This window comes from Ochlerotatus camptorhynchus, unplaced genomic scaffold, assembly GCF_037179485.1.
Source record: "Ochlerotatus camptorhynchus isolate MF236.1 unplaced genomic scaffold, CSIRO-AGI_Acam_v1.1 ptg000320l, whole genome shotgun sequence".
NCBI lineage: Eukaryota > Metazoa > Arthropoda > Insecta > Diptera > Culicidae > Ochlerotatus > Ochlerotatus camptorhynchus.
This window is the reverse complement of record NW_027040808.1, coordinates 859,211-876,076: the sequence shown is the minus strand read 5'-3', so window position 1 is coordinate 876,076 and position 16,866 is coordinate 859,211. Positions and strand designations below refer to the sequence as shown.

At 36.9% G+C, this 16,866-nt stretch overlaps 1 protein-coding gene across 3 annotated transcripts in view; it reads right to left on the bottom strand.

Moving 5' to 3' along the window:
* LOC135707827 (UDP-glucosyltransferase 2-like) overlaps positions 1–16,866 on the bottom strand; it is a 63,319-nt gene that overhangs the window by 18,856 nt on the left and 27,597 nt on the right. The window contains exon 1 of one of the 3 annotated variants that reach the window (XM_065229729.1): positions 3,133–4,198. The exons of the other annotated variants lie outside the window; for them this stretch is intronic. Within the exon in view, the coding sequence (XP_065085801.1) occupies positions 3,133–4,198 (1,066 nt within the window). Of the gene's footprint in view, positions 1–3,132; positions 4,199–16,866 lie in introns of those variants that run through there. 3 annotated transcript variants of the gene reach the window in all.

Here is a 16,866-nt window from a genome sequence, read left to right as displayed (position 1 = left end):
ATCATATATGATTACCTTTGTATGGGTCCCCTCACATTGCTCAATCCCAGGCAATGAGAAGGCGGACTCTCTCGCAAAGGTGGGCGCGCAGGAAGGCGAATTTTATGACAGGCAAATTTCACACGATGAGTATTACTATTTAGTGCGTCAGAGTAACCTTTCGAGTTGGCAAACCGATTGGGACACTGGAAATCTTGGACGGTGGTTACATTCAAGTATTCCTAATGTTTCTTCGAGAGCGTGGTTTAAAGGCTTGGACTTAAGACGTGACTTCATTCACGTGATGAGTAGACTTATGTCCAACCACTACTCGCTAGATGCTCATCTCAATAGAATAAACCTCGTGGACAGCAACATCTGTCGGTGTGGAAACGAATACGATGACATCGATCACGCAGTTTGGCAATGTACGGATAATGACGCCGCCAGAGAGTGACTTTTGAATAACCTCGAGGCCCAAGGAAGACAACCCTATGTTCCTATCAGAGACGTGTTGGGAACTCGTGATATCTGCTATGTGCAGTCGGTTTATGTGTTTCTTCAAATGTCCAGTCTTTTGTCTCTCTTTATTAGTTTTTGTTTGTCTTGTCCCCCGTCTCCATGAGTCTCATCGTCGCCCACTGGTCACCCAAGTAACAATTTCGGTTTTATAAGGGTTCTGTAGACCATGATTTAGACTTGTAGCATGCTTTAAAACCTCCATAAAACTTGCAATGTTACTTGGATACCAGCACTACTGGCGACAACGCTCTGATGAGACAACGAAACCTTACCCCCATGCTCCTCCCCTGATCCTATCCTTCGACAATGTATCTCTCTTACCTCGAGTAAGCCGCGAGTATTCGGCCCAACTCTTTCTAGACATAGAATTAAGTGAATTTTGTTACAAACAAAGAACATTGAACTATCGGCTCCATAAAGCTAACGCGATTGAGCCTTCCAAATAAACGAACTAGTTAAAAAAAAACCCATCCAAATGCTCCGCTACTGCGTTCGATTGTCGAGAACGCGTGAATCAGGTGATAGACTTGGGTGTGATCTTGGATTCGCAGCTATCATTCAAGCAATACATTGCATACTAGAGTGATGCAAAATTTGAAATTTTTGCTCTACAATACTTAAACGATTCCAAATTGGATCCTGACTAACCTCGCAAAATTTGAACCCATTTGGTGAGAAACTGAGATGGCACAAACCATTTGAAGTTTGTATGGGAATTACTATGGTAAAACCAAAATTTTTGTTCATGTCTATCTAATAATTCACCATATCGGTCTGCTCCATGTCGGAAATATTCCGAGCTACAACTTTGCTGAAGACCACTTTCTGATTAAATGCAAGGATCGAAAGTTATCAATGGTTCAATGCGCTGATGTCTTATGATCATGCTCATTCAACTGCTCAGCAGGCAACATTGGTGTTTCTGGGGCGTTGAATAGGACACAAAAATCATGGCTACTATGTCACACTGCAAAATACAGTGTTGCCTACAGAGCAGCTGCTTGATCATGTCATAAGTTTACCAATCTCTTAAATAATTAATAATTTTTTCCTGTCTCGTTTTACATAGAAATGATCTTCTACAAAGTTGTAGCTGAAAAATTTTTCTATAAGAATGGCTATCGAACTGTTTCACAACTCAATATGGAAAAAGACTAGAAGGCAATGAACAAAAAGTTGGGATTTCCCATAGTAATTTACATGTATACTTCAAATGGCTTGTGCGAAGTCTGTTTCTAACCAAATGGGAGAATCAGTGCCCGATTTGAAACCATTTAAGCACGTTTAAAACTTTAGGGATCATTTTCTGTGTAGCTAAAAACTTCACCGACATCTACTGTCTAAAATCTGTATAATGTTCGTTTGTTCGATCGACGCTTGAGTATTGTTGAGCGGTTTGGAACCCAAACTTCAACAATGGCACCGGGAGAATCAAATCTCTTCAACGTCGCTTTCTTCGTTTTGCACTACGTAGATTGCCTTGGAATGATCCGTTTCGATTACCCATTTACGAAATCCATTGTCAACTTATCGACCTAGAACCACTCCGGACTAGATATCCTGCAGGGAAGGACAGATTGCGAGGTGATTCTGAAGCAAATTGACCTGAATGTTCAACCCCGACCGATTCGTAACTACCAAATGCTAAGGCTGCTTCTACGTCGCACACATTATGGAACATACGATGCGATTTGTGGACTCAACAGGATTGCATCTGTCTTCGACTTGCATATCACCCATGATGCGTTTCGTGGAAAGTTTATAAACTAAACACTCTAAACAAAGCCGAAGACTCGATTTATGCGGTATTTCGAGTCCATGTTTTTGCCATGATGGCTTTGAAAAAATGTTTTTACACGTAAATTTTCTTAAAAAATGCAGAAACACCTGTACTTTTATGAGTGTTTTGATATTTTTACAATATTTTTAGAAAAATTAAAATGTATTATTTTTTTGAGCGTGAAGCTTCCCCTTAAGTTGGCTTTTTGGAAATTATTTGTTCGACATTCAAAATGCTTACAAAAATATCAAACATTGAGCTAGATTACTTAAACGCCGTTGCGCTATGTTGCCAAAATCGAGACTTCACTGTAATTCTCCAATTTCGACGGTCAGTGCACAAAACAACCGCAAATTCCGGGAGGATGATCTGGATCTCGTTAGGAATTGATTACATTGTTTAAACCAGTTCGCACATTTTTGCCACGCTAACGGATATATTTATTCGTCACTGAAGAAAGTGACATCGAAATATTATCGTGAAAATAAGTTATTCAAATTAAGGTCAAATCACCATTCACATAAATGTTATGTAGGCAGCTGGCAAACTAAAACATTTTTTCATAAAGTTCAAAGCACTCCGATTCCACACACTTTCAAGTTTCGGAAAATCACCACTTATCATTTGCACTGTCACCAGAATCACACGCTAGCCGACCATAATCTTGCCAACGGCAAGAGTAGCTGTCAATCCTAAAGACGTTGCTAATTGCTTATACCATCAAAACAGTAGTTATCACTTTTCTATTCGCATGAATGGAGAATCCCCTATGGTTGCCGGTAACGGTATTTCATTTGTTAACTCCCTCGGGTGATCTCACTCACTCACCACAAACCCGTGAAGCAACTTACCGAGCAGATCCTGTTGAGGCAGCCACTTCGAAATCCTAATGTTGCTAGTTCCATTCAGATCCACATTGCTGTCGCACTTCCACAGGATATCATATTTCAACGATTTAAACGTATCGACGAAAATTTTCAAATTTTTAGCATTGATTGAATCACTACGAATCAGCGTTCCAAGACTGAAGTAAAGCACTCCGTGGATGGAACGATCCAAGTATTGCTGCAGGTCCTGTGGCAAGGGCCTCGGCGGTCGTATGTGCAGGAAGCCGAGCTGTATCGCTTGTGGGACGATCGGTCGAATAAATCCCATTGTGGTGTCCACGTTTGTCATCAGGAAGTCAATCCGATGAAATAATTCAACCGATCTGGACATGTTGCTGCCAAAGTTTTGCTCGATGATTCGATCGTACTTGACAAACTCCCTGGGCATCAAGTAGTAATCGATGAACAGCTTCGTTATCACAGCCTCTATCCGTTGCACAAAGTTGGGATTGGATGAAAATTTGTGATTCATCTCCTGATGTGCAACCACGTTCATGACATTGCCGATGACCTGGTGGGCCATCGAAATGGAATCGATGGAAGTGATCCCGATCATGGGCACATTGAACAGCTCGGCAAATGCAAAGAACGGTGTCATCTGGAAGTATTCCACTACCAGCAAGTCAAAGTGTTCATCGTTTGCATTCTGAATCAGAGATTGCACTTCCGGATGGGCCATTTCTGCTTCGATAAACTTGGCCGTAACTTCCAGTAGTCCGCTAGCAATATCCAGGGAGTTGCAGTTTTGCTGTCTCATTTTAGCCACATCAAAGTTATCTTCCAATATTTTATGCGCATAGCTCCAATTGATTTGCGTTATGTTGGGATTGTCCGTTTCGAAGGGATCGGTCGTCATCATAGTGATGTGGTGACCCTTTTCGAGAAGTCCTTTCATGAAAGCATGAAACACAATCTGATGGCTTCTGGCAGGTGCCGGAAATATGGCCAATATCCTAGCGGCCTCACTGACACTGATCACAGTCACTAGCACAAGCACCGCCACCGAACCGAGCCGCTGTTGTACAAGCATTTTGGACACACCGCTTCGACCGACAGAGTGAAGTACGTGCACCGCGTTCAATGCTTAACTAAAAGATGCGTGCGGGTCGAAAATCAGTTTTATATTAAGGTTAGCGAGTTGGCTCGTCGGGTTAAGTCAAAATGTTCGTATGCTGTTTTGGCAAACCAGTGCCATTGCACTGGACAAGCGAGCGCCAAAAATCTCTCACTCTCTCCCTTGTGATAGATCGGAGATTGTGCGCGGGAAAGATTGGCTACAAAGACTGTTCCAGCGGTTTCAAACTAAATAACTACTATATTATAGAGATTAGTGATGTCACAGCAATGAGGTGTATACAGGTGAGGAAATGATCGTAAACTGGCATTCGTTTAGTGCAAAATAGGTCATAGTGTTTGTGCAGAATGCCTTCCGTGACGTCAAACTCCACTTTTTTCATGTCAATTTTTTAGGAGTTTTTCGTCATCATCGATTGTTTACCTCTCCTTTTTTACTATTACCAACAAATATCCTCTTCTGCCACACTTGTATGTTCTATACAATGTGAGGTCTACGTTGATGGTTTAGTGAATATTTAGCAGATGAAATCCTTCTGTCATCACTTCAGCAAGAAATCAAAACATTCAGTACAGTCAGGCCTTTTTTACACGGGGATCACGGGGATACGTACCGTGTGAAAAAAAAACCGTGAAAAACAAACCCAGATATTAAAACATGTAAAAACGCGTTATTAAAAAAAAAACGGGTTATAAAAACCATGTAAAACAAACCAAGTGAGTGAAAACCGTTTAAAAAACGCGTCATTTGAAAAACACGTGTAACCCGCGTTATATCGAAATTTGTAGTAATAAACACCACGTTATTAAAAAAAAAAAACGTGTTAAAAACCACGTTATTACAAAAAAACCGTGTAAAAACATCATGTTATTTAAAAAAAAACGCTTAGAAAAAAAACACGTTATTTTAAAAATCGTCGTAAAAAGCCGCGTTTTTAAAAAAAAACTTTGTAAAAAAACCAATTTATTAAAAAAAAAACTTTGTTAAAGAACACGTTATTTTAAGAAACGACCGTGTTATTTAAAAAGACGTTGTTTTACCACGTGATTTCGAAAATCGTCGTTAAAAAACCGCGTAAAAAGACTTGAGTGTACGCTTAAACAAATGGAGTTAGCCACGACGATGGATAAGAAATGCGTCAAACACGTAAAACCGAGACATACATGTACGAGATCACATCATATACAGTCAACTCTCCATAACTCGATATGGTAGGGACCATAGAGTTTTAGAATTATCGACTTATAGAAATATATATTTTTTGTTCGTGCCTAATTTTAAGAATAGACCGGTATTTTGCCATCTTCTGTTCCTATTTATCCATGTGAATTCGAAAAATGGTTCAACAATCCTTTTACGGAAGAAGTTAATTCGTTATAATAAGCCAATATGAACAAAAACACGCACATAGGACTGTCAATTCTTGAAATTTAATTTGCCGCATGAAATGTTCTGGTTTATTATAGGTTTTGGCTTTGAAAGGTTTTGGTTCATGATAGGTTGGCACCCATAGAAATTATGGATGTGTATTAGACTGATGCAAAAATTGACTTTTTCGCTCCACAGTGCTTAAATGGTTTCAAATCGGGTCCTGATTAGCCTCCCAAAGTTACAACTTATTTGGTTGGAAACAGACTTCGTACAAGCCATTTGAAGTATACATGTAAATTACTATGGGAAATCCCAACTTTTTGTTCATTGCCTTCTAGTCTTTTTCCATATTGAGTTGTGAAACAGTTCGATAGCCATTCTTATAGAAAATTTTTTCAGCTACAACTTTGTAGAAGATCATTTCTATGTAAAACAAGATAGGAAAAATTTATTAGTTATTTAAGAGATTGGTAAACTTATGACATGATTAAGCAGCTGCTCTGTAGGCAACACTGTATTTTGCAGTGTGACATAGTAGCCATGATTTTTGTGTCCTATTCAACGCCCCAGAAACACCAATGTTGCCTGCTGAGCAGTTGATTGAGCATGATCATAAGACATCAGCGCATTGAACCATTGATAACTTTCGATCCTTGCAGTTAATCAGAAAGTGGTCTTCAGCAAAGTTGTAGCTCGGAATATTTCCGACATGGAGCAGACCGATATGGTGAATTATTAGATAGATATAAACAAAAATCTTGGTTTTACCATAGTAATTACCATACAAACTTCAAATGGTTTGTGCCATCTCAGTTTCTCACCAAATGGGTTCAAATTTTGAGAGGTTAGTCAGGATCCGATTTGGAATCGTTTAAGTATTGTGGAGCGAAAATTTCAAATTTTGCATCACTCTAATGTGATGCAGTTAAATATCATTGCAAATGTTTAACATCAATGAGATTTGATCTACAGAACAGCGATTTTTGCTCCAAAACTGGTTTTGATCGCTTCTAAGAGTTTTGAAGTCATATGAAGACGCTTGGAGAGTATATATATATAAGCAAGTTTCAATATAGAGGGGGCAACAACTCGAATGAAGTTGAAAGGAAAATCTGCAACGAAAACCATTTCTTGGTTTCGGAGCCTTGAATAGAAATTCTTCAAGTCTGAAATTTTAAATGTGTACAAATTACAAAATTGTTTTAAATCTCATATTTCAAAAATTTCCAGTGCCGTTGAGTTTCCTATTTGAGTTTAATATCTTCAAAATTCTGCATCAACCCTGAAATTCTAAGAAGTCTTAGACATTTTATTTATTTTAAATTAGCAATGCTCAAAAGTCCAGCATTTCGAATTCAGTACTAGACAAAATAAATTATACGCTGACACCATTAATGCATTTTGAATGATATTTTCATTATTTTTACAAAATAATTACATCGGTATATTCGGAAGAGTTCAAGTGTTATTCTTAATGTATCCAGTTATTAAGAAGAAAATTATGAAAATTGGGTGATATTTCTGCCTGAAAATAAAATCAACATCAGTTGATTTTGATGCGTGGACAAAATAAATCATACACGCCAAATATCACATTTTATAACCATGCCAATGAGACTGGCTCTGGAAATCTGGCATCACTGCATCACCTTTGACAATTCTTACTTTTAGGAGCTTGCGCGTCTTACCATTGTTTTTTTGATTGCGTCATTTTAAAAGTCTAAAATGTCGTGAAAACAGATTTCATTCGATACAAGAAATTTGGTGATTCGCGATCGTAAAAAGGGAATTCCTTTCCGGAAAATTGACGAAAACTACTCGATTTGGAGCGTTACAACATATATTGAAAAAATACAAAACGCGAAGAATAGTGCAGACATAAGGATTATTCGAATGGTTAAGCAAATTCCGAAGTTTACATCAAGGGATATTGTGGAATTATGTACTGTTCACCGGCGACAGTGGTTTAAAAAGCTGTTTGGCATCGAAGCGTCCTTTCATCAGCAAGCGAAACCATCGGAAGCAGCTGGAATTTGCTAAAAATTACGCCGGGATGTCTGTAGACTTTTGGAAAAGAGTTCTGTGAACGGATAAGAGCAAGTTTGAGTTGTTTGGACATAAACGGAGATCAAGGGTACCGCGCAGTTCCGATGACGCTTTTAAGGAACCATAAATTCAAAAGACGATTAACCATGGAGGTGGAAAGATTATGGTATGGGGAGCGTTCACCTGAAATCCTACCTAATTCCAACAGGACAACGATCCTAAGCATAAAGTGAAAAAAACAACCGGCGATTTTCAAATCTTACCAAATCAGAACACTCCAATGGCCTCCACAATCACCCGATCTGAATACGGTTAAGAATTTGTTTTGTCAATTGGACAATAAAGTGGACAAAGCATTGGTCTTCAACTAAAATTCCTATTTTGAAGCAAATCAAAATCTACAAAAGCTGGATAAAATTATACCACATCGATTGAAAGCTTTGCCTAAAGTAAAGGGTGATCATACCAAAAACAGGTGTATGATTTATTTTGTGGAAATTCTCCCTTTATGGTTATTACACGAATATTGAGAAAGTCATGCAAAATCCTAAATATTCTCTGCCTTCACATTCTTTTGCAGAAAACAAACATCAACTTCTTTGAATAAACTATGCTTTAAAGTTAGAAAATAACTGTGCTATTGAGCTCCATAAATAATAATATAGGTGAATGATTTATTTTATCCAGTACTGTATTTCTGTTAATCATATATCTACGGAATATTCATATAAGATCTCAACTATTTTAGGTAAAAAATTATCTGAACTCTCATAAATATTTTTCAAGTCAGTTTTATCTTGAAACTTTGCATGGAATTTATTTGAGATTTGTTCCATTTTTTCCCTAAAACTAATCTAAGAAATCCATGTTGGGACTCCAACTCTCTATAGTAATTCCAAAAAAATCTAAACTCTAGAAATAATCAACAGAAATCTCAAGAGATTCGCTCTACAATTTACTTACATTTTTAAATAATTGCAGTATAATTACCTCAAAATTCACCTGAGTATTTTTTTCAGATTCTTTTGGAATTTTCCTTAGCATTTTCTTAGTATATTTTAAATAACTTTAAAAACCTGCTGAAGAATTTCTCAAAATACGTTTCAAAATTATCATGGATTCACACTTTTGTTTGCCAAGACATTCTCATAGGAATTACATTGGAATACTCCATGTAATCCTTTCAGACTATCCAATGAATTTCCTTAGAAATTTCATCAGAATTCCTTAGGAATATTCCCAGAGTAAATTTGGAGATATTCTCAGAATTTCCATCAAATTCTTCTCATAATTCCCCTGAGATTATAGCCATATCACTCTAGCCATTTTATTCAGATTTTTTTTTAAATTCGCATACAAATACATTGGAATACTCCATAGTATTTTTTTTAGGCTCTCCTAAGTATTCCATTTAAAATATCATCAGAATTCATTTCGAATACTCTTTAAATTAAATTTGGATTTATCCCCAGAATTTCCATCGAATTCTTCTCATAATTCTCCTGAAGTAATAGCCTACCCTATCTTGAAATTCTCTTCAGAATTCTTTTAAAGCTCCCATAGAAATTACATTGGAATACTCAATAGAATTTCTTTTGGCTACTCATTAAATTGAATTTGGATTTATTCTCAGAATTTCCATCGAATTTTCCTCATAATTTGCCTGAAATTATAATCACTCTTAGAATTCTCTTCAGAATTCTTTTAGAATTCCCGTATAAATTACATTGGAATACTCCATAGAATTCTTTTCAGGCTTTCGAAAGAATTCCGTAAGAAATCTCATGAGAATTCATTTGGAATACTCAATAATTTGAATGGAGATTTAGCATCAGAATTTGCATTGACTTCTCGTCATAATTTTCCTGAAATTATAACCAGATCTTTTTTGGAATTTTCTTCAGAATTCTTTTAAAATTTTAAAATGAGTTACATTGGAATACTCCATAGAATTCCTATCAAGCTCTCCGAAAAATTCCGCTTGAAATCTCATCAGAACTCCTATCGACTACTCCTTAAATTGCATTTGGATTTATTGTCAGAATTGCCATTGAATTATCCTCTTAATTCACCTGAAATTAAAGTCACTCTTGGAATTCTCTTCAGAAGTATTTAAGAATTCTCATAGAAATTGCATTGGAATACTCCATAGAATTCCTTTTAGGCTCTCCAAAGAATTCCGTTAAAAATCTCATCAGAATTTCTTTTGGAATACTCCTTAAATTAAATTTGGATTTGTTCTCAGAATTTCCATTGAATTCTCCTCATAATTCGCCTGAAATTATAGTCACTCTTGGAATTCTCTTCAGAATTATTTTAGAATTCCCATAGAAATTACATTGGAATACTCCATAGAATTCCTTTTAGGCTCTCCAAAGAATTCCGTTAAAAATCTCATCAAATTTTTTTTGGAATACTCATTAATTTGAAGTGGAATTTATTCTCAAGGATTCCCGTTTAGTTATAGTCATAATTTCCCTTATATTTCTTGGAATTCTCTTCAGAATTCCTTTAAATGCTCATAGGAGTTACATTGGAAATTTTCATAGAATTTCTTTCAAGCTCTCCAAAGAATTCCGTTTGAAATCTCATGCGAATTATTCTCAGAATTTCTATTGAATTCTCCTCATAATTCACCTGAAATTAACTCTTGGAATTCTCTTCATAATTATTTTAGAATTTCCATAAAATTTACATTGGAATACTCCATAGAATTCCTTTCAGGTTCTCCAAAGAATTCCGTTAGAAATCTCATCAGAATTTCTTTGGAATACTCATTAATTTGAATGGAGATTTATACTCAGAATTTTCATTGAATTCTCGTCAAAATTTTCCTGAAATTATAGCCAGAACTTTCTAGGAATTCTCTTCAGAATTCTTTCAAAATTATCATAGAATTTACGATGGAATACTCCAAAGAATTCCTTTCAGGTTCTCCTAAGAATTCCCTTAGAAATCTCATCAGAATTGTTTTGAAACACTCTTTAAATTAAATTTGGATTCATCCTAAGAATTTCCATACAATTATCTTCACATAACCCTGAACTTATAGCCCAACAGTGATCCAAGGTAGGAATTCTCTTCAGAGTTCGTTTATTCTTCTAATTGGAATTACATTGGAATTCTCCATAGAATTCCTTTCAGGCTCTCCAGAGAATGCCGTTAGAAATCTCATCAGAATTCCTTTGGAATAAACATTAATTTGGGATGAGATTTATCCTCAGATTTCCATTGAATTTTCGTCATAAGTTCCATGAAATTATAAGCAGACCTTTCTTTGATTTCTCTTCAGAATTCTTTTTAAGCTCACATAGGAATAACTTTGGATACTCCATAGAATTTCTTTCTTACTCTCAAAAGAATTCCGTTAGAAATCTCATAAGAATTCCTCTGGAATACTCATTAATTTGAATTGAGATATATCCTCAGAATTTGGATTGACTTCTCTTCATAATTGCAGTGTTAACTCGACTGTCGACAGAAGCAGACCACTATCAATGTGTGTCACGCGATCGTCTGTTTACTCGGCAGCAACCATTGTGTTGTCCTCCTCATTGTTCTTCATAAGCAGTTCTTTCAGTCGATGCATCGACGACTTTGGGAAACAACCGTTTCGTAATGGACGTGTTGCGTCCATTTCTGCAATGGAAGCGCTCTGACCCCCGTTGGCGAATCTGCCATACAATGAAACCACTGGAAGCGGCTCCTGTTCTGATGGAGGAGGCTTATTGGATAGCGGAAGATACAATGTTTATTGTGTTGTACCTTTTGACTATCGTTTTGAAATGTATAGTGGTCGGTTAATGCTGGGTAATGCGCAATACAGATCCCATTGAGATCACTAGCCTCTTCTCAGCAACTCCTATCCCTACCTCCCCGTGGTACCGGCCGGGAACTGTGAGCAACCTTAGGGAAGATCGGGTAACCAACCCCGGTGGGAACTTTGGTCATAGGCTGACAGGGAAGGGGGGGGGGGGGGGTTTGCTTCGGCAAGCCTGAACGTCTGTTCTCCAGGAGGAGCGGCTCACAACAGCGTCTGTTCCCATGTTAGGGGCGGCTGATCTACGTCCGAGTGCCAGTGAAGGACTCTAAGCACAACTGTGCACCCTGGTCCTCCGGAAAGTTAGGGGGTTGGTGTCAGGCCCTGCGAGCCAGCCGTAAAAAAAGCATTGCAACGGAAAATCAGCAACAGATGAATACGAACCGAGACCAACGGCAACGACCCCAGAGACGAAATAGGACTTGCGATTGGAAACTCGGCACGTGGAACTGTCGATCTCTCAATTTCATCGGGAGCATGACCGAGGATGGAGAGCGGCAGCCGCAAACCGAGTATTGTGGCGTACTATTGTTGATTATGTCTTATCTTAAATGTGATGTTGTACAAATAAATGTATGTATGTATGTATGTATAGTGAACAAGAATCCTCAGATCTGTAAAATTTATTTGGTTGAGCCTCATCAAATAAATTAATAAACAACAAATCTTAATAACTACCCTGAAATAATAGCCCAGTCACTCAAGAGTGATCCAAGATTGGAATTCTTTTCAGAGTTCTTTTAAATTTCCATTGGAATTACAATGGAATACTTCATAGAATTCCTTTCAGGCTCTCCAAAGAATTCCGTTAGAAATTTTATCGGAATTCTTTTCGAATACTCCATAAATTATGTTTGGATTTATCCCCAGCATTTGTATTGAACTTTCTACATAATTCCGCTGAAATTATAGCTCAATGACTCTCTTCAGAATTCTTTTAAAATTCTCCTGAAAATTTACCTGCAACTCTATACAATATTCTTAGATATGCATTAATTTTTCTCATCATGCTTCAATATCCCGTTGCATTTCTCCTTGGATTTCAAAAAGAATACTTCCAGAATTCACTTGGAATTATTCTCACATATGCTTAGTTGTTATGCTTAAATAATCTTTTGAATTTTCTTCTCTCTTTGGAATTCTAATTAAAATTAAATGGAAGCTCTTCTTATTTGAATTCTTCTCAGAACTCCCTTGCAAAGTAACAAATAAAAAATCTTTTTGAAAAAGAACTAGAAAGGCTTGTAGTATACCTAAATGTATTATAAATTATGCAGCAAACATTTTACGTTATACATGAGGTTTTTAGATGCTTTCTTCATACTTCTTAGATTACAATTTTTTTAATTGGTTTTCTTTTGCTATTATCTTTATGTAAATTTTATTGAAATGTACATCTTCTGTTCTAACACTACTATAAAATTAACCTTAGCTAAATTTATAAAGTTCTTGAAAAGATTCTGAACTTTCCAAACTGGCGTGGACATTGACGGACTGTCTCTTCCCTCTGTTATTGACTGTTTCTTATGAGGTTTTCGCACGGATTCATGACGGATAGATACTTATAATAAAAATTTAATCAAGTGAAGTTGGTCTAGTTAAGAAGTAGTAAGTCTACCACGCAAATGACTAGTGTTCAAATCTCATACAAAATTTTATTTATTTATTTTTTACTAAAGAAACTTTCAGCCATGGACTGGTTCGTTTTTTGCCACTGTATATTATGATGTTTTAAAACATGTTATAAGACCAGTATATTGCTTTATATGCTGCACGTCTTGCGCTTTATAGGTTCCATAAATGTATTAAAAAAGTATTATCGATTCTTCTCGCAAGTAATTGAACAGTTTTTTCAACTTCCTAATGGGCAGAGGCAACCCCGGCGTAGTGTTTAACATTCATACCTCTCACGCCAAAGTCACGAGTTCAAATCTCACGCCCGGACAAGTCACGAATGACGTCATGAAAAGTGTTAAAGTGACTATAATTGAAAAAAAAAACAAAAAAAGAACTTCCTAATGACAAGACGTGTTGCTTGGGTTGGACATCTTCTGAGCTTTTATCAGGAATCAAAAGGACCTCATAATTACCTTGGAAGAATGCCATAGATTTCGCTTAAAGTTCCCCTCAAAAATGGAATTCCAGTCAGAACTCTCTTAGAATACTGCTTAGAGTTCCTTTTAAGTTCGCCTCAATATTCTGCAGAAACTCTCCAGGTAATGTCAAGAAATTCCAGAATCATGAAAATTCAATTAATGTTTCATTCAAATCGAAAACACTTATATCCAACCGGTTTGCGTTTTGGGCTGGAAATGCTCAGACGCCATTTCGATCATTTTATTTTTTATTCAATGACATAATTTTGAAAATTTTGCTTCATTCAAAATGGCCGCATTTTAGCAAAAATGTGAATCATTGCCGATCACAAACAATTACGCAAAGTTTCATACAAATCGGAGAAGGCCGATTGATACAATTGTTTTCCGCTATGTTCCCAAACAAACAAAAATTGGCCAGAAGAGGGTTAATGAAGGGTTTTATTGAAAATTTGGGATTCATCTCCGCGTGCGAACGAACCTCTTATCACTACTGATAGTGTACCTCTGATGGAACCGACGAAGCTGCTAGTGCGAATTGCGTCAATTGGTACTTGCTAGATATTCCGGCTCATCAACCGGTTGCGAAGTACGTAAATTGGTTTCTTCGGGAGAAATGAAAAATGATTCTTCTTTCCCGAGGAAATGATTCAACTTCTACCGATTCGAAACAACAAGGTTCCGCTCGAGAATGATTTTGATTTACCAATGGTGGGTTTAGATTGTGATGGTAGGGTAGCTATTGTTATTAACGATTTATCACCGGTTGGTAGTTAGCGGTTTACAATAGTTCCACTTTTGTTTTAAATATATTCAAACCATTCGATGCGGAAACGTGTATTCATAATAATAGACTGTAAGTAATTGCGAAGTCACCGACATGATGATTGTTTACAGTAGATCAGTTCCATGTGTATTGTGTTTTTCTTACGGATAGGTATAAGTCCATTTGAGTGTAACAGAACATGCTAGAAACATTTTTCGACGTCATGCTAATGACGCCTTTTTTCGAATAGGAAAAACAACAAGGTTAAGAGGAAACGTTTTGCAGCATTGAAATACATTATAATTACAATATTTGGAAGCGTTCATAAGGGTTTTCAAGAAAATGTTCTTATGAAATATAAATTTTGATTGTTTGAATACAAAATTGAATGTGTAACATAAGGGAAATGGATGTAATGTCGGCCTAAATGGACCTCATTTGGGCCCATACATAAATTCAGTAATCGACTAAATTTTCAATAGCGACCAAATATATCCATAAGTACCGTTCCAACGTTCATCTAGATAAAATTGATAAATAACAGATTTTTACCGATGGGTCCATTCTTAGATCCATAGGCTTACATTAGAGCAATTTCCCCTATTTAAAATAGAACCAAAAGATAAGCGTACCATCGAGTAAATACCTGCTTTTCAAAAGTTTAACGAAAGCAGAAAACTTAAGATAGAACACACAAAGAACACATCCATTTTGCAAGCAGGATTTAGTGATGACATCTTTTGACCTGTTTTTCAAACATTATGGTTGCGTAGTTTATTGATGCAACCTAATTATGGCGTTTTTGCTCCTGTTTTGCGTTGGGATTGAGGCATGTGGTCTCAAATGTCTCTAACTTACAATGCTACCTTGACTAAGGCTATGTTATTGGTTGAACAGGTTTATGAGATGGGTTCGATTTTAAACAATAATAATAAGAGCCAAAGCATTGAAGTTGACGCAAATGCATAATTTAAAGACACTGGAAACCCTTCAAAGCACCAGATAATCTCATCACAAAACAGTCGTCGATCAATTTCTCAAGACATGCCGTGAGACAAACACACCCCAAATAGTACCTTCTACTTCATGACACGATTGCGAGTTGCGTTCCGTTAAGAGAGTCAATGCCACAAGAAATGCAAACAAAAAGAGATACCTGAATACGTTTGAAATAAGATAAATATGTTTGCCGTCGCATCCAATGACACTGGTATGTTATATTTCGGGTGGGATTTGTAGTTGAGCTAGCAACATGTGAGTTGTGTCACTGACATCGATTCAGTGGTCAGTACTTATTAATGAAACACCTCTGAATAGCGTTCGTTCGCAGTGCCGTGCTCTCTGTCGCCTGAGAAAATGGAGAGCTCATACGTTCATGCGATTTAAAAAAAAATCTATTAAGATTTTCAATATCCAAATGGACATTTTGCATGAGCAAGCATTTACATGAGCAAAAGTCTCAGGCAATGTTGTAATTGAGAAAAGCTCTCCGGAAGCCGCCATCTTGGATTTCTAAATGGCGTCAGACATAGATTTCCGGTCCCTAAACGTCACTCCGATTCCAAAAATACCCATATTGTGGGGTATTTGGCAGAATTTCCAAGTTTTTATGTAACCGGAAGCCACCATCTTGGACTTCAAAATGGCGTCAGATATCGTTTTCTGGTCCCTGCACATCACCTTATTCTAAAAATACCCATATTGTGGGAGGGGGGGGTGCAGAATTTCCGAGTTTTTCTGTAACCGGCAGTTGCCATCTTGGATTTCAAAATGGCGTCAGACATTGATTTCCTGTCCCTACACTGAAAATAAAATTTCGTTTATACAACGAAATCACTCGTTTGTTCTACGAATGTATTCGTTGTTTTCTGCAACGAAATGGATTTGTTTCGTTAGAACTGCCACACTCGCTATCGCTAAACCCAACCAGCGGCCACAAGTGTTGGTTGTGGAAACCGAAAAATGTGGAGTGTGTTAGTGAGGATGGGTAAAAATAACTTCATCATTGGAAGAAATAAATATGACAAAAAAAATTAAAATTGCCTTCAAACCGGACTCGACTCATGAACCTTCCCGATCGTCAGATCTGTGCTTTATCCATCGGTCTATCTGTGCTATGAGAAATGGGAAAGCTAAAGGCAACTAAGAAGCACTCATGGAACGGTAATTCGATTTCGCTTGCTTTTTCTGCTGCTTGTATGTATTTTTTTCTGAGGTAGCTTGCATGCATTGGTCAAACCGACAATATTTCTAAAAAAAAATCCCATCTCCAACACACAATCAGCACATTAGGAGACAATAAGCGCAGTTGTTGGTTTGATTGTACGAAGATGTATTTGTATATTATACGAATAAGGCGTAACATTGAGATTGCGCCAGATGACAGGAAAAACGAATGTTTCGTACCATTTATGAAAGATGTGTTGTATGTACGATATTTATTTTTACGAAACGGTTTTCAGAGAAATAACGAAAATACATTTTCAGTGTACACGTCACTCCGATTCCAAAAATAACCATATTG